The sequence below is a fragment of the Falco naumanni genome, chromosome 6 (genome assembly GCF_017639655.2).
Source record: "Falco naumanni isolate bFalNau1 chromosome 6, bFalNau1.pat, whole genome shotgun sequence".
Classification (NCBI taxonomy): Eukaryota; Metazoa; Chordata; class Aves; order Falconiformes; family Falconidae; genus Falco; species Falco naumanni.
In genome coordinates, this window is record NC_054059.1 from 65,520,730 (window position 1) to 65,543,348 (window position 22,619).

Consider the following 22,619-nt stretch of genomic DNA (forward strand, 5'->3'; position numbering starts at 1 on the left):
GGTTGTTGATATGCAAAAGTCAGTAAATAGTTTTGTTCTCTCTATCTGCCCTCTAATAACTCATGATCTCAGACTTCTGTCCTGTTCTTATATAGCTGTCTTGTTCCTGGACTGAAGAGTTCCAGTCTACTTAATCTTACTTCTTCTTACATTAAAATCTTTTTGTGTGATTGATCAGTCATATTACCTTTTTCTGAAACTTTTCCTGTTCTACTGCATACTTTTTGATAGCAGGGTAGCAGAATGCACATAGAAGTAAAGATGATGGCAGGATTTATGCAACAAAAAAACCCTACCCTCCCCTCCCCTCCCCTCCCCTCCCCTCCCCTCCCCTCCCCTCCCCTCCCCTCCCCTCCCCTCCCCTCCCCTCGGTTTTCTAACTGCAAGAGCATTGACCAAATGTTTTCATGGAAGTATGTATTATAATTTCAAGATCTGTTCCTGAGTAGTGACAGTCAATGACTACTCATCATCTGCTGTGTAAAACTGCTATTTTAATGCCTGGCTTCCTAGACTCCAAAGGTTCTTCTGCAGTTCTTCACAGGCAGTACTTGTCTGTACTATTCTGGATAAATTAGTCAACATAAACTTTAGGATTCACTCACTATTCACCTGCTGCATAAGTTTTATTAAATTCACTCCTATCACATGATATTTCTGCATGCCTAAAAGGATATTTTGGCTTTGCTATTCCTCCCCACAGAACAATGGTCCTTTCTTCATCCCCTTTAGAAGACATCTTGGCTATTTTCTGTCATCTTCAAAAAATAGCTGATTTGTACTTCTTCATCATTTTAACATTCTGAAAATACCAAACAAAGCCTCCAGGAACTATGTTAAGTGCTGATTTTGTTAAATAAACTTGAAAAACCAAGTAGTTTCTCCTTAGAAGTGTCCTACAATTCTGCAGTGTGTGTTTTATAAATATTCGAAAAAGCATGATGTGGTTTTCTTTTTAGGTTTGCTTATTTTCCAACAAAATATTTCAAAACAAAGCTAAGAACAAAGCATATATAGCTTCAGACAACAATTACATATACTGTTATTGCTATTTTAATAAACAGGATGAACTTTTCCGGGCTCTGTCGTCTTATAAACTAATAGCACACAGATATCGATGGCGTAGAAGCAGGTGGGGGCAAGTATGTCCTGTGGCTCTAAAGGAAGGTGATATTCGAAGGGGGAACCCAGACTTGGCTGTCAGGTTAGCAGAATTTGACACTTTTAATTTTTATTTCTATTTTAGAAGATAACTGTTTATATATGTTAGCTTCTTTTCTGCTTTAAGTTTTCTAGGTAAAATGTACATACTGTCATCCCCAGAGGCGCTGAAAAGATTTATGTTGAATCCACGGCCTTACCTGTCACCACCAATGCCACTCCCTCCTTGTAAAGTACTAGTATTTGGTCCTCCATTCTCTGGAAGAACAACTATTTGTAACCTAATTGCACACAAATATAATGGAAAGGTAAGTTTATAAATGTCTTCTGTAACTAGTGTATCAGCTGAGGCTTGGGAGTCAGTTAAACACATTCTTATTCCTGTTGTGTTATTAACATACACATTGCAAGCATATGGATTATAGAGAAATACTAATTTAGTGAAATTCATTTATATAAAAGTAGCTAAATTTCAAAAATATTATTTAAAAGACAAATATTTGTGTCAATTATTTTTCTTAGCATAAGAATAGAGTAACTTTTGTGTCTAAGACAATCAAATGTAAATGCAAATTTAAAAATATTTTTCTAAAAAAAACCCCCTAGACTTGAATTATGTGTAAATTTTTTCTGAAATTTGCAGAGCTTCTCCAAATTACTTTAATTGTATAGAGTCCGGATCAGATGCTTTATGTTTCTTTTGTGATATTTTTTTTTTTTCAAATCATTTCACTAGGTTCTTGATATGGCCAAACTCATTCAACCCTACGTGGAAGAATCAAGAGAAGAAAAAGCTGAGCAAGTGCAAAGGGATAGAGTAGAAAAGGCTGTAACAGCAGTGAAAAATAGATTGGGATTAGAAAAACAGTCAAGAGAATCAGGTGAATAAGGTGTTCCATGGTCTTTAAAGCTATCTTATTTGCTTTAGGTTATTGAACTGAAGCAATGGCTGTTACTTTGACTTATAAAATATCACAGAAGTTGTTACAGTTGTTGTGCATTAAATATGAACTAAAAGAACATGCAGATAAGGGAATAGCTGAGTAGAATTCAGTATTTTTGATATTATGTACAAATCCTCTGAAGTTAAGGGCCATGAGTATGTAAGAGAGAGTTTTCTGAGCTCTTTTTGAAAGAAGAAATCGGTTCTGACAGATACTGGTTGGAAACTTTCCATTTGAATGACTTTCAGACAAGTTAAATCTCTGCAAAATTGAAATTTTCTTCAAGAAAGCAGCTTGTCAGCTAGGGTGATGTGAACCCACAATTATAGATTTTCCACTTTGGAGCAGCTTTCCAAATATGCTGCCTCAGATGGCACGTTCACAAGACTCTCTCGCTCTGATCACATTTGGACTTCTTAAGCTGCCCAGGTTTTTGCAACTTGATGAATTCAGAAAATATTTTGAAAAGGTGAACATGTGCTTTTAATAACATTTAATCAAAATTTGTGTTTTCTATTTGCAAGAAATTTAGTGGGTTTTTTTCAAAATTATTTCTTTTGAATTGCAAAATTTTCCATTGAACTGGAATTGCCTTTTCCAGTTAGCTCTAGTTATGGTTCAAATGGACAATCAGGCCATTTTGCCTTGTTCAACTAAGCAAGGAATCACCATATTTGACTTACTCATGTATAGATACATACCTAACAAGAAGTCCATATATTCCTCTGGTGCTGCAAACATGGAAGAAAAAAATGGAAATTAAATAATTTTATCAAATTAATATGAAAACTGTGAACTAACTCTGAGTGTTCCTTAAAAAGTGTTTAAACAATTACAGTCTGTTGTGTCATCAATTAATAACAAAATATGGACCCAATATGAACAGTTTGTGCATCTTAGGGAATGCTTAGGCTGCTTGAATGCTGACAATATACTGTCTTCATCTATGATTTGTATTGATTTTTAAATTACTCTGGTCAATCTTTTGATTTAGGAATCAAAGAGAAATCAAATCAAAGGAAATTCTCAGGTGCTGCAGGTGCCTGATCATTCTAGTATGCAAATGTCATTCTATTCATAATGAAACAAAATTTCACTTAGTGGTAGAACATACTGTACAGTTTAAAATGGATTTTTTTGTATTAAGAGAGCAAACCAAGATCTTAAAACTTATCTTTATGAAATACTGTCTAGAACTGCATTCAAAAGAACTGGTATTTGATTCTTTCTCAGCATGATCATATAATATTGTTTAAAATGACTGCAATTATGAAATGGTTGGATTTAATCGTCTAGCAGTTATTCCGGAGCAGACAAAAAAAAAAGTATTTCAGAATTTTGTAAAGCACTTAAAAAAAATCTGTATTGTTAGGAATGTCAGAGATAACTGCTGGCCACCCAGAAGTTCAAGCAATGGTAGAAGAAGCCATAAAGAGTGCAGCAGTCTCCGAAGTTACACTGTCACCTGAAATATATGCTGAAGTACTGGAGAGAGCTATTGCAGAGGTAAAACTAGAAATACTATATAGCAAAGCACTTTTTTCCTAAGAGGAACCTGTAACAGTTTATACATTATTGATATACATTCTTAATTTCTCCATTTGAAAGATCAGTTTAGTTTCAATCACATAGTCTGAAAGCTTACACAGGATTGAGGAGAGACTGAGCAAGATCATGAAAGACAAATCTCTTGAGGACTACTATATATACAAGTTATTTCTGTCTTGCAAAGTGCCTGGGCTACAAATCGTTAGAGGCTGGGAGAATTATCTGAGTGAAGTATCACTGTAAGCTTGCCCTATTTTTATACTCATAGTCACTATTAAAAAGCTCAGCACCAGATACAAGTGTTTGAAAAGAATTGTATGTGAAGGTTTATCCAAGCATCTTGAATTATTTAAAATTTGTTCACTGGTTTATAACTATTGTAACTGGAAGCTACATTCTTTATAGACAACCTTAAAAAATCACTGGCACATTAATCTCTTTTTGTTTAAAATGTTTTTATTTCTTTCAGATAGATGAAGTTATAAAAGTCTTACTTTTTATTGAAATTACAATAGGGGAAAATCATAACATTTAGAAAATCATTTTGTATTGTGCAGTCTTTTTAAACAGCTCACAGAATATTTTAGTCTGTTTGTGTTACTGAATCTGACATTTTTTAACAGCTTATGAAGAAGAACAAAAACAGGTTTCCTGGTGCACCAGCAAAAGGAGGATGGGTGGTGGATAACTACCCTCTGTCAGTAGATCACTGGTCAGCTTTATCAGAAAAAGGACTTTTACCTGACACTGTTGTCTGTCTGAAGGATACAGAAAAAGATGGTTAGTAAATGCACACTAATGAAACTTTCTATTTTCTTTTCTCTGTGTTGATATCTGTATATAAAACACACTTATAAAAAAACCTAGCAGTTATGTTCCATTTATAAAGCTTCAGGGGTCTAGGGAGGGAAGAATCCAGTGAATCAACAAGGGTACCCCATTTTTTATTTTTTTTTTGCAATTTGGATTAAGGGAATTGCACAGAATTGAAAACAGGAATGATTTACAAAAGCAGTAAAGAAAATTCCTCCTGTTTACAGTTTCTTCCTATTTACAATCAGCAGTAAATACCACTGGACTCTTGCAGTTTCAGACTTTCTGTATTCTGTATCTTTCTGGACACCAGCTTGTGATGTGTCTGTCAGTCAAATTTCCCTCCCTGCACATTGCTTTCCCCACTTGCAAAATCAGGTTACAAATATGAACTTACTCTGCTTGAGAGAAAAAAGGAGACACAAATACCTCCGTGCAGGTGTATCCTGTTCCCCTCCTGGGGTCACAAAATGTAAGCAACTTCTTATCCAGATGGATACAATAGCTTAGTACCCATAAATTCAGGGGAAAGGATTTTTACTTTATTGTTTCAAGCAGAAAGGAAGTGTGGTACCAAGCATAATAAACTGAAAGATTCATACACTGGTAAAAGTTTTGTCTGCCAAATAGTGTCTTAATGAATTATGCCTACTTAATTCATGCCACACCACAAGTTTCATTGCCCGTCGGCAATGTTTGATCATTACCTGTTCAGCCCATTATGGAAAGGTCTTTCAGTAGTAGAAACTTCCCTTCAAGAAAGGAATGATAGGTTTATTCATACTTAGTTCAAGAAAACTCAGTAACTCCCCAATATTAGAATCAGCCTAAAGAGCTTTTCAAACTCTTGTCCCTGAATATAAAAATCAACTTGAGCAAATCAAGGTCACACAGTTTAATCAGAACAGGTTTCTTACTTTAAAAAAAAAAAAAAAAAAGTTTTCAGAAGCATGTCATCTGGTCAGATAATCATCCTCACAACTCAGCTACAGTACCTTAACTACTTATGTCACATAGCTTTGTGAAATTTTGCAACATCTTAAACTTCCTAACTATGTGTTCCAGTGTGATTGGAGCTCATATACAGACTAAACATTTCTATAAGAAAATTCTAGATCTAGTGTTCTTCGGATAATCGTACTGGTTTGTTTGGAATTTCTGTTCCTATCATTCAAGAAGACCTCATCTCAGATACTTTCCGAAGAAACTTAAGGATAAATTGCATTTCCATGCCTCATCATTGCTTCCCAGACATTGCAAGCATACCGAAATGTTCGTGAACCTGGTTTCTGGGACACAGTGCATTGGCCTTTCTTACAACCACAAAAAGCACCTTATTCATGTAGTTGGCGTGCAGTAAGTAATATTCATACAGGGTACTAAATAACACAGCAGGAGTCATGCTCTAACGTTTTCTGCAGGGAGAGGACTGAGGTGGGAGAGGTGCTTTCAGAGTTATGTTAACTTTCTCCTCACTTCTTAGAATTTAACAAATAAGTGAATTAATTGGATAAAAGAAAAGTTTGGCTCTGTCCCTGAAAGTCTTTGGGAATAGATAATTCTTCATGTCGAACACTGGTTAATAGTAACAGCCCCATCTTTTCTTTTGGGAAGGGAAGAACTTGGGAGTCTATAGCAGAGGCTTTTAAATTAAGGCCTCTCTAGGACATTCAAATTTTGTGCTTACTTTCTGCAATGTACACCTTTCTGCCATTCCCACTAGTTCTCAAAACCTAGCTCTCAATTACTTGTTCTAATCTGAACAATCTATTTTATGGTCTTGGTAGCCATGTCTCCCATACCTTCTGTTTCACTAGCCTGACAGGTGGGAGATTCTTTAAAGCATAAGTGTAAGCCTTTCCTAGAAGTTAGAGAGGTCCTTCATGAAACTTACATTGTGTGCTCACAATCATGATTGAACTCTGTTTGAACTAACACCGTTACAGTCTTTGTATCACATGGCAAAAAAAGACTGCTTTCTTAATTACAACCCATTTGGCCTTATGTGTAAGTAGATTCCAGGCTTGGAAGGAAATCCGCCATTCCCATTTTTAATGTTTTTGAGATAATGAGTCTATACTCTAATTTTATCCCTGGAGCTGTGTCAGGCTTTCATATAAATCAATGACAACTTATTTTTCTTCAAAGTTTCATTCAGTGGTGGGAGGAAATGAATTAACATACTTTAGATGATAAAGCATATATTTTTACATTCTCAGCTTGAAACAATCATGCACAGATTGAATACAAGTCATGCTATTTGTAGCCTATCATAACAAACCAAAGTGAAATACATAGAGATTTCAGATTTCCAGTTGCATTAAAACAGGACATTGCAAGAACATTGTTCTTTCAACCAGAATCAGCTGAGCTACCTACAAACCCACTCCATTAGCGAGCTAGCTTATTTCTGGTTAATACCAGTAGCAGATATTTTCAGGTCAGCCACTTAGGATTTGCTAATTTATTATCCATTATTCTAAAGGCTTATAGGTCACTTGCTCAATTTGATCAAGGAATATTGAAATCCTTCATCAGATGAAACAATATTGAACTCTTTAAGTGAGAAACACATGTGCTGGTACACAAGGGAAAAAGAATGGTTAGTTGTAGTATAGTAACTGTGATTCTTCTAGATGTTCTGCATATTATAATTCTGTAATTTTGACTCCGAATAATGAAGTAAATTAATGCTCTTTGTCATTGCTGCTTTTCATAATACTGTGAGAAAACACAAAGATGGAAACGTGCATGCCTGGGCCACCAGGCAAAGTGACTGAAAACTCTCACAACTTTTGTGCTGAAGAATACCGAGACAGATTATTATCTAAAGATGAGTTAGTTTACAAACTACATTTTCAAAAAAATTCCCTTCACTCATCCTCCCTTTTTAAAAAATACATTTAATTGAAAGTATTGGTTTAAAATATAAACCATTCGCACAGAATTATCATCTGCTTCAAATCAACACCAATGTTCCTAAAAATTAAGTAACATGTTTCTCACAGTTCAAATTTAAATAAAAATATATTTTATGTTAATCGATGATAGTGATCCTGTGAGATATGGGAGTACGAGCAGAGTGAGGTGAAAGAGACAAGATCATAATGTCCGCTGTATGATTTGGCTAAAAGTGTAGCTTTTTGCTTATGGATGTTTCCTTGAATTTAGATATTTTGTTTCATTTTGTTCTTTTTTTTTTATTATTTGTTTCCCACTAATTTCTGTCATTTAATAAAGTAGTTGTGGAGTTTACATTTTCACAGCATTTTGAGTCATTACTTTGTAAGCTATTCCCTGAACTAGTCTAAACTGGCATAACTCCACTGATGGAAATGGATTTGAGCCACACAGCCATGTGTCATAAATCTATTTGCCAAAGTCAGTCAGCCAGTAGAGTTCTTAGTAGGGACAGCATATTATTAATTTCTGTCAACCAGGTGTAGTGGTATAGGTATTTACATTCTTTAAATTTTTATTTGAATGTTTTTCATTTGTTTCTCCATAGTTCTCTTTGTACACATACAAACAAAATGCTTGTTTGCCAGAGTAATGCATGCTATACAGAAATATAAGACAAATCTTTTCAGTGCTGTCTTCCCTTATAGCCTTCATCATAACCTTCCCGTATCCCAGACTCAGTTTATGAGGTGTTTGAAATAGAAAACAAAGCTCTAAAACCTTAGAAAGCAGCAGTATAATAATATTTCTGTGGTATATATGCCTTTTCTTGACTTTAAAAAGAAGCAGGAAAGTTGTCTGTCATTTATCAAATAATTTTGCTAACTCAAATAACTTCAGTTTTATACGAATGCTTAAAAGTCATTACTGTTTGTAATTGTACTGCAGGAGTCTGTATACTACGCAGAATGTACTTAGCAAAGAGGGATGAAATTAAGTCTAAGATTTTGAAAAGGCTAACAGATGAAGCATTAGAAAAGAAAGAAGTAAGGTAAAATATTCCAAATATCTGAACGTATCAAATGAGCACAAAAAAATTCTAGTTTTATTATGTGTTAAAGGTATCAGTGCATTTATCAACACAAATGTACTAAGACAGTACACTAAGACTAGTTGTGATGTATAAAAAATAATCCAATGTGTTAAATATGAGGAATATCTCATTTAGATCAGTAAATATGGTGTCAGAATATTCTCTTGCTAAATGCATTTTCATTAGCCTTTCATTAGTCCAGCCTTTTGATGCAATGAAACAGTAACAGTTTAGATGATGAAATGTATTTGACTTTTATTTTGTACAACCCAACTTATATTTAAAATCCCAACAGTATATTTCCAGATCTTTACTTTAAATTAATATATCTGCAACTTGCTTCACTAATACATGTCTTAAGATAAATAATCTTTTACTTACAGAAGATATGATTCTATAAGAGAAATGCAAGAAATACTGACATCAGAGGAAGACCAATATCTAGAGGCTGCTGAGGAGAAAGGTGAAAGTGTGTATCATTTGACTTTTATTTTATCTCATTTTGTGTTTCAAATAATTTAGCAATTTAGGTTTTATGCAGATTTTACAGTTTTTATTTCCTTTTTACACTCAGCATCTAGAAAAATTCGTTTATATTACTATCTTTGCTTCCTTCACTGATTCAGGCACACATTTCTATGTGCCATTCTTAATGGATGTTACAGAATAAAGACGTATATTAAATCAGCCAACACAGTTACGGTTTTCAATAAATCTGAAGGACAGGACTCTCTATCTCCTCTAGTAATTTTTCTAAGTAGGTTATTAACTGTATTGAAACTTCCTACTCATCAGAAAATCTGTATCCCCTCACAAGTTAGAAAACTGTTAGAACTTGGCCAATAGCTAGTAAGAAAATTGCAATACTGTCTAATTTTCTGTTCTTCCTCCAAGAAGCTCAGCCTGAAGCAATTAAAGAGGAACAGAAATAATTTCAGGAGCAGCTCCCTTAACATGCATTAGAATTGCTGAATCCAGTAGCCCAGTAAAGGTGAGGCTGCTGCAGCTTCATGTCCCCAGGACCATGTCGTAATGAGCATCCATTCCCATTTCCCCTTTCATCCTCTTCCTACTCTATTATCCATGCTTGTTCCTCTCCAATCCACTTTGATCCCTTCTTCTCCTTGCCTTTGGTCCTTCTCAGAAATGCCTCATAATATTCTAAGTCTCTCACAATCCTAAACTGCTTTTCCTGGTACCCCCTAATGAGTGTCATACCCTGTAGGCAGTAATCACCCTCAGATGAGGACAGTGTCTCTGGTTGACTCATCTCAATAGATCTCACACCCAGACAATGCCTTCATCATCCTCTTTTAATGACCCTGAGGGGAGCCAAGTCAAGGTTATGTTTGTTCTGATTAAGCTACTGGGGTTCTCCCACCTGTCATCATTCCTCCTCTCCTTTGTACTTACTGAGATTAGCCTTTAATAACATAACAACATAAAAAGTAATGGAATTGTGTGTATTACATAAGGTTTCTCCTCTAATAACAATATTAATGAAACATTTTGGATAAAGACTTTCTTACTTTGCTTCTTTCTGTATTGAGAGAACTGCGTATTATTTTTGTTTACCCACTCTTTTATTTCCTGTAAAGATCCTACTTTCCTGTCAGAACTATGCTATACTTTGTTTCCAGCAATGAAAATACAGTTGTCCTGGGCAGGAGTGAATAATCTGTGAGAAGTGAGATTTTGGAGGCAGGCCAACTGTCACAAATAGGCTGAATTTTTACACCTCAGACAATTCTGTCAGTTGGGTCAAGGTTTAGAATTAATTCAAGTTAGTTTCAACATTTTTGAACCTCAAAAGTCAAAAAAGTTGCAGGGTTGTACTTTCCTTTTTGTCTTGTTTAATAACAACGTACTTTCTTAGAAGAATGTTGTCTGATTTGGATCTGCTGTCAAGATGAAGTACACACGTGAGAGTATTTGCCTCTACATTAAGAACTAGGTTGGGGACTTAAGAGTATTCTCTTCCTCTGCTAAGGGAACTCAAGGTTTCTCCATCATAGCCTAAATTATCACGTAAGGCCTGGAGATGAAATTAAAAACTGAAGCACATGAATTCCCACTTTCTTTTTTTTCTCTCGGAAGTGGAGGCCTAGACTGCCATTACATTCAGACAGAACATACTGGTTTCTGTAGAAAAATATCATGGCCAAGCTTAAGTTCTGTATTGTCACTATGTCTCATATACATTTTCTTCTGTTATTCAGTCTGGCATTATAACAAGGCCTAAGTTTTAAAGATAGTATGAGATAGACTGAATATGATAACATGCTTTTAATTTTTTTATTAGGTAGCACTTCACCTACTCGCTGGAAAAAATGCTAGCTTTGTAGGGTTCTTTCATTTACATATAAACTTAAAAAAATTTCTACATTATAGCTTTTTATAGTTTCTAACAAAACACATAGCTCTTCTTCAAAGTGAATGAGTTCTAAAGTATTAAATATACAGGGTTCTACACAGATACTTTATCATCTCTGTCTCAAATCACAAAGCTCATCTTAGTTTTGAATATCTAACTAATTTTGATCTGAGTACATCAAAACAACAATTATTAATGATAGAAGTAACAATGTCATATACACACTTGTCCTCTTAACACGTGACAAGTCCTTGTTCAGAGAAAATCATGTTTTCCTACACATTGAAATCCTATTGATTTCAGTAATCAAATACTGACTCACCAAAACACTTCAGTCATGCTGCTTTTAGCCTGACATCTGTTTTTTCACATGTACTGCCATCAGCACATTGACTGCAGCTTTTCTCCCATGTGACATGTTTTTACAAATAGATAAATGGATGATATGTTTGCAGTTTTGGTTGTTTTTATATAGCAGTATATGGTATAAAAATGAAAACTCAGAAAAACACTCCAGAGTCCCAGTCATGCTCTTCTGATGTCTCAGATATCATATCATATGGGAATGGTTCAAAGCTGCACCAGGGGAGGTTTAGACTGGACATTAGGAAGCATTTCTTTACGAAGAGGGTGGTCAGACACTGCAAAGGCTTCTTAGAGGGGTGGTTGATGCCCCAACTCTGTCAGTGTTTAAGCGGCATTTGGGCAATGCCCTTAATAACATGCTTTAACTTGGTTGTCCCTAAAGTGGTCAGGTAGTTGGACTGGATGATCATTGTAGGTCCCTTACAACTGAAATAGTCTAGTTTAGCCTATGTAAATGAATGTGCATTTCAATAATAGCATTTTTTGTAACCTCAGTGGGACACTGAAGTAAGTGGGATTGCTTCAGGACTGAACATATTCAAATTTATAGTATTATTTGTGTTTAAAAGGGAAAAAATGTACCCAGTAAAAAGGTACTTATATGTGTCTTAATGAAAGTGAAAATAAGTGGAGAAGGAAACCTTGTGTAAGTTTCACAAATGAATTTGAGGTAAGAAGCTAAGCTCAATGCTGAAAATTCTCTTGAAGGCACACAAAAAAATGTATGTGCTAACTCCTGCTTGGTGTGTCTAGCTGAAAATTTTAGCCCTACGTCTTTTTTCATGTCCCTTGACACAATTAATCTGAGCTTAAATTATTTTCAGGGATTTCTTACAGTATTTAAGCATTTTTGCAACAGCTTTGCATGAGTATGGATTTATTTATACTAGGTGACAGCTATATGACTTCATGAGAATATATTTCAAGCATTGTAGAAGAGTTATACAGCTTCAGGTAGGTCTGTGGGTTCATTCCAATCTTCCTGAAGTAAAATGGCATATTTCTTTCCTGCCATGTTTCAGCAATAAAATATCCCATACAACTGATCTTATCCACTGAAGCAAACAGTTGTCATGGTTTAAGACTTTATTTTCTGTACCTTAGTTGTCAGCCCTGCTTTTCTGCCAGAGATTACCCTCTTCCTATGGCAAACTTAGCAAGCACACATACGCCCACGTCTCAGTAGCTCAGGGTGGTGTGTTAATACAACTCCATCTTCGCTGTCTCTTTTGATACTCTTACTATTTGGGCAGAAGCTCTTGCAAGAAATAAATAGATAGCTGGAGCTGATAATTCCAGCCATCACCTCCCATGCTTGTCCTTCACAGCTGTTAATATTTGTTATAAACTCCTTAATATTGACTCCAACCTTCCCTTTCTCATATTACAAATGGTGGGGGGTTGAATCAATACCCATCTCTTTATTTTATGTTCTTGCTTTTTTATTTTTATCATAGTGTAAAATTCAGTAACTTATTTCAAACAACAAAAAATAATAATAATTAAACCTGTACATGTGAGGACATTTTCTCTTTAGTCTTTGAAGGAATCAATTGTAATTATAATGTTTACCACGCAGTTGATGTGTGCTCAGTCCTACAGCCTCTAGATATATTTCCTTTGTTTTTCTTAGCTGGCTTGCATCCTGGTGGTTTGGGGTTTTTTTCCTACCTCTAACTGGAGGCTTTTCAGTGAGAGAGTTTGAACAAGGACAGTTTATTAATCTGCAGACAAGGCACAGCAAGTTACTTGTACCACGAACTTCAAAACAAGCTGTAATGATATTAACTTCACAGTTTTTTCAGTCTTTGAGCAAAGTTACATGATCTTCAAAGCCATTTTCTGCCCTCCTTCATAAGCCAGATATGATAAATACATTCCTATATATGTAATCACAGCATTTTAGGGATAGAAATTTCAAAATGTGAAACAGAAACATTATGAATAACTTTCTCAATTAGATCCCAAATACCCTCAGTTCTTGATTTCTTTTAGCATCTCATTCAGATAAATAAAGGCTATGGGATATTGGTTTAGTACAGCTATGCATTCCTTTGCAGAAAATAAGAATAAAAACCTATGATTAAAGCTATCATCCTCTCTGAAAGCTCTCGTCACTTTCTGAACATCTATAAGAAAAAGGCCATCTTCTTAATTTACTTTGTTTAATGGCTGTCCATCTCTCTTCCTTGACACCATCCAGCATCAGTCTTCTAAATGAAACCCCTTAACTGTTTAGACATCCTGTGAAAATTTAGACATGCTTAGCTTCTGTGCCACAGCTGTTTCCATTGAAGTCTCTAGGACTCTCTGTGCTTAAGTTATGTATGCATGTGAGAATTTGCATGCTGACAGCCTTAGCAAAGTGTCTTCCATTTTGCACAGATTTCCATGTCATTTTTCCACTTTGTATATATTATGGAGTCTTGATTTATTTATTACAGAGCATCAAAACTCATTTTGCTTGACTGCATTCCTGTATATATCAAAAGGAAATAAGGAACTAGAATAAGTGAAGAATTTTCTCAATTTGACACATGCTAAAGGTCATGGGGTTTTTGCCTGCTAACCATGTAAGAAGATGTTTGTTTATGAAACGAAATTTCCCAATTCTGCATAAATCAGAAATTCAATGTTTCCAACCTGTTTTTCATGATGTTTGTGATTTCTTTGCCAAAAAACAGATGTGCATGAAAACAAATGCCTTAATTTCAGATTTTAAAATACATTCTTATTTAATATGATTTGAGGTTTGGCTAATCATAACTTGAGAGGTACTAGTGGTTTTATTACTCTAACAGTGACCTAAGGACATAAGCAAAACAAGGCTTGTAGGAAAAGTAATATTCTTTATTGACCAACTGATACAGTTGGAAAAATGCACCAGCCTTCAAGTGCAGAAGCCCTTCTTCTAGTCAGAAGCACTTCCACCCAATAGGAGCTGTTCTGTAGCACACCAAGTGCAGTCTTTTGCAAGGTCTTGGTAAATAAAGTACTTTATTCACAGTCATGTGGCATCTGGTAGATGGTCTGCCTTTCCCCATGGATCACGTAGCTGATCTTAAAATGTTTTTGTTAGTGTGCAATACCTGAGCATTAGAATAACCAACTCCTTTTTGGCAGGTGAACAAATATGTTTTTCAGTGTGATTAAAACATATCTTTATTCCTGTAGTGTCTCCGTCATCCCTCAATGGGTTTGTAAATGTCACAAATTATTTCCTTTGTGCCAACAGAATTTGAGGACAGTGACGAGCAGCTTCCACCTGAAACTGAACAAATGCACCAGAAGCAGTCCAGTAACTCTCCAGCTTCTAAAGAAGAATCTAAACCTACAGGTTGGCCTTATAGCACATATAATCTCTCTGATTTGCTAGTGTCAAGAATTGTATGCCTTCCTTTTTTGAAAGCTTTTACTATATTTGAAAATTGGCTGTAAATATAATTTTTTACCTTAGCTTTTTCCTTTTGAAGATGTTTATAATGGAATAGTGAGGTTCAAATTATTTAAACACTTATAAATGCAATTAAAGGCACATTGATACTTCCTGTTAAAAATAATGCACCAGGTATTTGTACTTGAAAAAAACAACTAAAGCCCACTATTGCCTCTACTGCCTAAATACCAAAATAATAAATGTGTACAGAAAGCTATGGAAATAACAAATAAAGTGAGCACTACTTTATTTGTAATCAATAAAACCTCTTGTATTCAGAAATCCATGAGCACTCTCTACAGGGTGAAGTGAGGGAAATCAGAGGAGAAAGAACTTTAGAGAGTTGCTTTCATGTAATTTGACACCCCCCCCAAAAAAAAAAAAAAAAAAAAAGTAGAGACGAGAAAATACCAGGAAAATATGGGGGGGGGGGGGGGGGGGGGGGGTGGGGTCAGGGGCACGCTGGGAAATAATAAAATTGCAGTATTCACAAACACCTACATGTGATTTTGACAAGCCTAATTTCTACAGACCATTTTAAAATTAGTATTATATCCACATTACTGAGAAATTACTAGTCCATTCCCTGTGGCAAGGGAAAAATGGGAATGGATGAATTTTAACTTTGGATGTAAATGATCAAAATACGGCCTGTATTTTCCCTAGTCATATGTTGTCCTGCTAACATCTTACTAGGTTTCACATGGAACCATGTTTTCTTCCCTCTGGTGCAAGTAAAATTCTGCAGCCCATGGAACTGCATAGAGCCATAAGCTAATGAAAAGATACACGAAAATCCTGTAGCAGTCTTCTCTCAAAAAACACTTTGAAGGCAGCTCACCTTTAATGGAGATGGTCTCTTTTAGTTTTCAAAATACACATTTTAGCTTTTATCTACTAGAATTCTTAGAATATGTTAGTGTCCAAAGGAGAAATAAATCCAATGTAAAATATTTTACTGTAAATAGAAAGTTGTTAAATATGCATATTCTTATGCATTAGAAAGAAACAACCTGATCTGTAAACCGAACTGCTTTTTTTCCCCCAACACCATAAAACAGTACACATAATATAAGTTTGTCTACTAAGTACGTTTCACTGTAATATGCTGGAAATTATTTGGCAGCATATATTTAAAAGTAAGTAATGAAAATTCTGTATAAACAGACTAAATGGTCTGTTTCAAAAAGACAGATGAAAATATATTCATAATGAAATAACCATCGGTTCCAAGAAATTGAAGTGTCACTGATGCTACATTTTGCCTTTCTGTTTATTTTGATAGTTAAACTTTTTGATAGTTAAAAAATGCTGGTTGCTGGTGTCTCTGTCTTAGTTTTGGCAGGATGTGAGAGGGGAGGAAAAAAGGATTTTTTAATCTTTTTTGTTGCTGAATATGGACTGAGGGCAGAACAAGTCATATCTCATGCTAGCAGAACACTGGAAAAAAAGGTATTAAACCCTTTCTTTCCCCAGGAACTCACTTGGAGAACATGGGGGCAGAAAGCCTTTGAGGATTGTTTGTCTCTATGGTAACTATGCTCAGTTAAGGCAAAGAAGACTCAGAGCAAAAGAATATGAGAGATTGCCATATAGGCATTCCCTGTGAAAGCTCCAGATGTAGGGATGGGGAGGTTTGTTCCCTATCACCTCTGATAAGGAAATCAAGAACAGCACTGTTAGAAAGACCGCCACCTCCTATGAAGAAACCTTGTTTGCATTTTTAGATCCGCTTATTTTTAAACTGTTACTGTCTTTTAAAGTACTTCTCTTGACTATGTTCTCTATTTTTTGAAAAGTATCTTCTCACCATAAATCACCTCTGCAAACAGAATTAATATAACTTATATCTAATGGTAAAGGTACAGCTGTGTTACTTGAAAATACTTTCAATATTTTTGGTCCCTGAGACTCAGTTTGAAACAAACCAGATGCCAGGGAGGCAACAATTTTGTCATAATAAGGTTCAAATACCTGAACCAAAACCAAATAATGTTTGGGTTGTCCAACTTTTGGGTTGTCCCTTTTTCCAAGGAGTGTAATCCTTTTTTCTTTTGTTACTTCTCCCCTCTTTCCAGGAGAGAGTTTCTCCAGTTTGCTTAGGCCTGTGTAATCTATTTAAAAGCTCCATAAGTATGCAATAATTGCTGCTGGATAAGTTTCCTTAAGCAAGAAAACTCTCAGATAGAGGTAATCTGATGGAATTGTGTGCCTAGAGTACAGAATCAAAGCTGGAACACATCCACCAATATGGCCTATCAGGAGAGGTGTAGCAAGAATTGTGTTTCTGAGATTAAGGTTCATATGGGAAGCGCTCTATTGAGTGGATTTGTTACCATGTTCAATATTTTGTTTCAGATTATGTCCGATATTCATTTAAAGCCATTAAATATACATTCTGCCTGTATATTTCAAAAGTTTCATGACCTACTCGGAACTGAGAGGTTTTTAAAGGGCAGGACTAGAAACGATGATCTATTGAAGGCTGGATCCAGACAGCATGCATTACCATCTTCCAGCTGATATTGCTTTGAATAGGGCTGTGGTTCACAAGGCAGTACATGTGATTTCTACAGTGTGAATGTGCCAGGGATAACACGTGCAAAAAGCAGTTAGCGTAACCTAGTTATTAATGTATCCTTTGCTTATTTTCTTAAAATCTCTGTTCATAATCATTACATAATGCATTAAAGCTGCTCAAATTTAAGCAGTTTTACCTGGATACATCTCTGTCCCTTTTAGAATACATCACTGCACAATGCAACATAATTAATTGTACCATTTACACAACATCTTTTGATGTACATAAAAAGGAAGGTATTTTCATGTTCCTATTTAGAATCACAGCAAGAGACAGATTTGTCATTGCAGGGGATAACTAATGTAATTATATATATAGAATGAATGTGCAGTTTAGTGAAATGCAAATGTTTAGAAACATTGTAAAAAAATTAATTTCTAATCAGACTATCTGAAATCTGCAATGTGTTCCAGGTCAATGATACGCCCTTTTGTACTTTTGGTTTATGTTTAGACTAATAATCATCCAAATAGAAGGAAGGTTAGCCACTGCTGTGTCAGTCTAATAGTTGTGTTGTTCAAAGCTGTAAAAAAAAGAGAGAAAATTCATTAAGTATTCTTTATTATAAAAGATCACAAAACCACTTGCTAAAATGCTTATTTGTTAACCTATTGTTTAAAAGTGGTTCAATTAAAATAAAGTTTTGCAGTTCATCTTGGGGGACAGCATGTCAGGACACTGTAAAGGCCAACTACTCCCAAAGAAACCAGGAGCTGGCAGCACGGTGTGGTAACATGGCCATCAGGGCAGGGCCAAGCAGCCACAGCCAGTCCCACCACCCCAGCCAGGAGCAGGGCAGCCCCAGCCCTCGGCATTGGGCACCTCCCTGGGGACAGGGACGAGCTGAGGCCACGCTGGAATGTTGGCCCAACTCGGCAGAGCCCATGGCTCTGCCATGGGAGCTGGAGACCAGCCCTGGTGCGGCGCTGCTGGGGCAGGGGCTGGTGGCCCCAGGGGCTGCCATGGGGTCCTGGGCTGTGGGCAGGTCGGGGGAGCCCCAGGGGCCTGGGCAGGGACAGCCAGGCCTGAGGGTGCCCTCGGGTCCGTCACCCAGCATATGAGCTGCCATAGAGGCCCTGATTTACTTCAAATCTGAGTTTATCATATCTATAGTAAATGTAAATTCAGGTATTGAGAGAGTAAGTTTCAGCTTCATAAGCAGAAGAATCAAATTCTTAAAAGCACCTCAGTATCTAGAAATCTACTGTGTTTCTAGAGGACTGCCCATTAAGGCCCGGTCCCATAAGGAGGTGTAGACATTGCAGCACCCAAAACTGCCATACTAACTTGTAAGTGCCTGGCTTCATATATGGAATTAAGGGTTGCAGAAACAGGCACAAGAAGTAGCAAACTAGCAAGGGGCCAACCACAGTGCACCATGAAGGAACGTCAAAAGGAGGCATGTGTTTGAAACCCTGTGTCTTTTTAAATTTGGCTGATGACAAAAGAACAGGAGTTCCTAACTCTAGCTCTTTGGCAATTAACTCGCTGGAGGCAGGGCACTGGCTTGCTTTCTTCTAGGAGACAGTAGTGGCACTGACCTTTGGTATGATAGCTTCACAGGTAGCTTAGCCATCCAAGTCAGAAAAATAGATGTTTTCCTTGTCCTTCAGGCACTCATATATCCCAGCTGCTATTGACACTTCCAGGCGATGCTTTTGTTGGTAGCGTGTTAGACAAAAGTTAGGCAGCATCTCTACTGTGACCATTATGTTAAGTCCTATTCCTGCTGAATCTTACTGGTACCTAATCACTGAAATCCAGCTACATTGTATTTAGTAAGGGCATTTTTTGATCTGGCTCCGTTTTGGAAAATTAAGTGTGGCATTCGTGGATTTCTTCAACAATCCACAAGAGAAGATTGAGAGTCATTCAGTTCCAGGAGGAAATACGAGTTTTCTTAAAGAAGAAAATTATAACAGGGCAATCTAACTCTTCATGAGCTGGAAAATTGTTTGCATTTTTCAGGTTGTAACAAACTCAAAATGAATGTTACAGTGCTGCAATTTCACATAGCAAACACTGGTCTGCTTAATGCCAGGGAGTAACCATGAAACACTGGTTTTTTAATGTTTTGAGGGTTTGTATTTTGAAAAAAATGGTCAAAGCTTTTAACATACAAGGCATTACATAAGGCTTTCATTTTTAGTAATACTGCTCCTTTCTATGTGTAGGAAGTTATATAAGAAAAAATAGTAGTAATGGTCCTTTTTTGTAAAAATCAGTAAAAGTCCATTGGAATAGACTGGCCCTGTTGTTGCTTGTGTCAAAATCTGTTCCTGCTCTTTCAAACTAATAACAAGACAGAAATAACAAGAGGAAGGGAAAAGTATAGGAAAGTAGAAAATCACTCTATCCGCCATTCAAGCTCTTTCATGCAGCTTCATTTCTGGCAGGAGACAATCACAGCATACACTGTAAGTCCCAGCAAACCTACAGTATTATCAGACCATTGAAGTCATTGCTCTCAACTACTTTTTCGTCTGTTAGCTGAAAGCACTGATATCAGACTTATTAAACAAAACACAAAAATAATAAGAAAAAGAAAACAATGAGGGTTGAAAGTTATATGAGTTCAGGGAATGGGAGTAGCAGCAACACCATATTGCTGCTGCTGGAGACTGTTCATGATTTAGTAAGGACAAGGTGGTGATGGTGTCATCTAGGCGCCACTGTATCTTCTTCAAGCTGAAACAGAACTTCGTCTCAGGACTTTCAAGGCCTAGCAATGTCTAAATGGTTACTAATTGCAGCCCTAGGAAAAAATTAGTATCTTTCTCCTTTTCTGTTGATGAGTCAATGTCAAGTTTTAAATCAGTATCTGCTGTCAATATCAAGTTTTTAACTCCCACTGGCTTTTTCTGCTAAATGGATGGCAATAGAAGAAACTATCCCTTTGTTATTTTGCTCACCAAGTATGACAACACATTTGGTATGGATTTGTCATGTTTACCAAGAGTAGTACCTGTTAATTTCTTACTTATATTAATGCATTCTCTGAATCTCTAACTTTTGTTTACTTTTCATGAGACAATGTTAGGAGTCACGTTTGGACTTCTCTGATCTTAAACAACTGACATAAAAAATTTCTTCACAATGTATCTGAAGAGATTAAATTATTTTCCCTTACTCATTAAACAAGCTATTGTATGCAGACATGGCTTCATTAAAGTTAAATTTTTTTGTGAGAGTTTCATAGTTCAAGTATCCACAGAGGGAAGCCATGGTATAATTAAAAAAAATAATTATTTATTCATTAATATTTATGCTACTATTATTATCATCATTTATATACTCCTTGTCCTGGAGTGTATTGACTGGCAGATGGGATTTACATCCACAGTCTTTAGTGTAGCTATGGATGACTTGGAGCCTCCAGAGAAATGGGTTACACTTTTGCATCTCATTGTTGATACTTCTTAGAATTACTCCACACGTACATACGTTTGTATTGCTTCATAGCAATTTGGGTTCTATAGGTCATAGGTATAACACACCTTTGTCTGCAAAAGTAAGCATATTCTTAAGATCCCTGTAAGTGTATACCTAAGAAAGTGCAGAGGCAACAGCAGACAAAGTCATATTTCAAGAATGGTAAACCTAGGCTGCTGCTACTTGCAAGGGCTTTGCCAATATTGTAAGAGAAGCTGTTCCTGAGAATCCTGTGAATAACACAGTGAGTTTCAAATATGACTCCTCTGTTTTTTGGGAGGACCTTCAGCCTTCAACACCTGCATGTTCTCCCTCTACTCAGTAGGATAAATAGAGGCAATATCCATTTCTTCCACGAGAATGCACTGGGAAGAGCCAAAATGTCTCAATAGGAAACTTATTCTAAATTGGAATTCTTAGCATTTGAAAACAGTTCTTAATATTGAAGAAGTATGAATAGATGTTTCAAGTATTATTTTGTTTGGAGTTTTTACAGTTATTATTAATCGGGAAAAATAACTGATTTTAAATTGGCACAAATTCTTTTACGATATTCCTTGTATTCTTAATGCATATATAGTGCATAATTAATGCCATTATCTGCTATAAACTTTTTCATTACACATGTATGACCAAATTGTCTCTGAATATGCAACAGATAATCTGTTCATTAATTTCTGTACATTCATAACAATGCACAACTGGAAAGAAGCATTCATAACTCTTAAGAGGCCTGGTTTAGTGGTTAAATCACACAAATGAGGCTTGAAAGTCAGAAGAAATTAATTCCCTTTTTCAATTCTGTTGCAGACTTTGTTATGAAATGGAAGTATTCCAGTTCTCTGAACAAATAGATCTAAATTTCAAGCTGGTTAACACCCACAGTTTCTGTTTCATATAACTGGCAAAAGTATGTTCAGCATCTCTGCAAAGATTAAACATTAGATATCCAGGAATGAAGACATACCTATTACAGATCACTTTTAAAAGGTGGATCATAATCTCTGTGTACCTGTCATAGAATCATAGAATCATAGAATGATTTTGGTTGGAAGGGACCTTTAAAGGTCATCTAGTCCAACCCCCTGCAATGAGCAGGGACATCTTCAACCAGATCAGGTTGCTCAGAGCCCCATCCAGCCTGGCCCTGAATGTTTCCAGGGATGGGGCATCTACCACCTCTCTGGGCAACCTGTTCCAGTGTTTCATCACCCTCATTGTAAAAGATTTCTTCCTTATATCTAGTCTAAATCTACCTTCTTTTAGTTTAAAACCAATACCCCTTGTCCTGAAAGCCTGCAATAAGGTCTTCCTGGAGCCTTCTCCAGGCTGAACAACTCCAGCTGTCTCAGCCTGTTCTCACAGGAGAGCTGTTCCAGCCCTCTGACCATTTTTGTGTTCCTCCTCTGGACTCGCTACAACAGGTTTATGTCTTTCCTGTGCTGAGGGCTCCAGAGCTGAATGCAATATTCCAGGTGTGGTCTCATGAGACCAGAGGGGGAGAATCACCCCCTCAGCTTGCTGGCCACGCTTCTTTTGATGCAGCCCAAGATTCAGTTGGCCTTCTGGGCTGCCAGCACACATTTACCGGCTCACATCCAGCCTTTCATCCCCCAGTACCCCAAAGTTCTTCTCTGCAGGGCTGCTCTCAATCCCTTCATCCCCCAGCCTATACTGATACCAGGGGTTGCCTTAACCCAGGTGTAAGACCTTGCACTTGGCCTTGTTGAACCTCTTGAGGTTCACACAGGCCCACTTCATGATCTTGTCCAGGTCCCTCTAGATGGCATCCTGTCCCTCCAGCATGCTGACCAAACCACAGTCTGGTATTGTCAGCAAACTTGCTGAGGGTGCACTTGATCCCATCAGGTCCAGTATTACATCCCCTCTGGTAGGGCTATTACCTGGCTTAGGAAGTTGTCCTCAATGCATTCCAGGAGACTCCTGGATTGCCTACAGCTCACCATGCT

The 22,619-nt window shown here is 36.6% G+C and overlaps 1 protein-coding gene across 1 annotated transcript in view; it reads left to right on the plus strand.

Annotated features, from left to right (window-relative positions):
* The window catches only part of AK9 (adenylate kinase 9), a 76,612-nt gene that overhangs the window by 21,966 nt on the left and 32,027 nt on the right, over positions 1–22,619 (plus strand). The window contains exons 10-16 of the mRNA XM_040599399.1: positions 1,065–1,204; positions 1,289–1,469; positions 1,898–2,042; positions 3,478–3,611; positions 4,277–4,433; positions 8,316–8,418; positions 8,847–8,923. Of these exons, the coding sequence (XP_040455333.1) occupies positions 1,065–1,204; positions 1,289–1,469; positions 1,898–2,042; positions 3,478–3,611; positions 4,277–4,433; positions 8,316–8,418; positions 8,847–8,923 (937 nt within the window). The remainder of the gene's footprint in view (positions 1–1,064; positions 1,205–1,288; positions 1,470–1,897; positions 2,043–3,477; positions 3,612–4,276; positions 4,434–8,315; positions 8,419–8,846; positions 8,924–22,619) is intronic.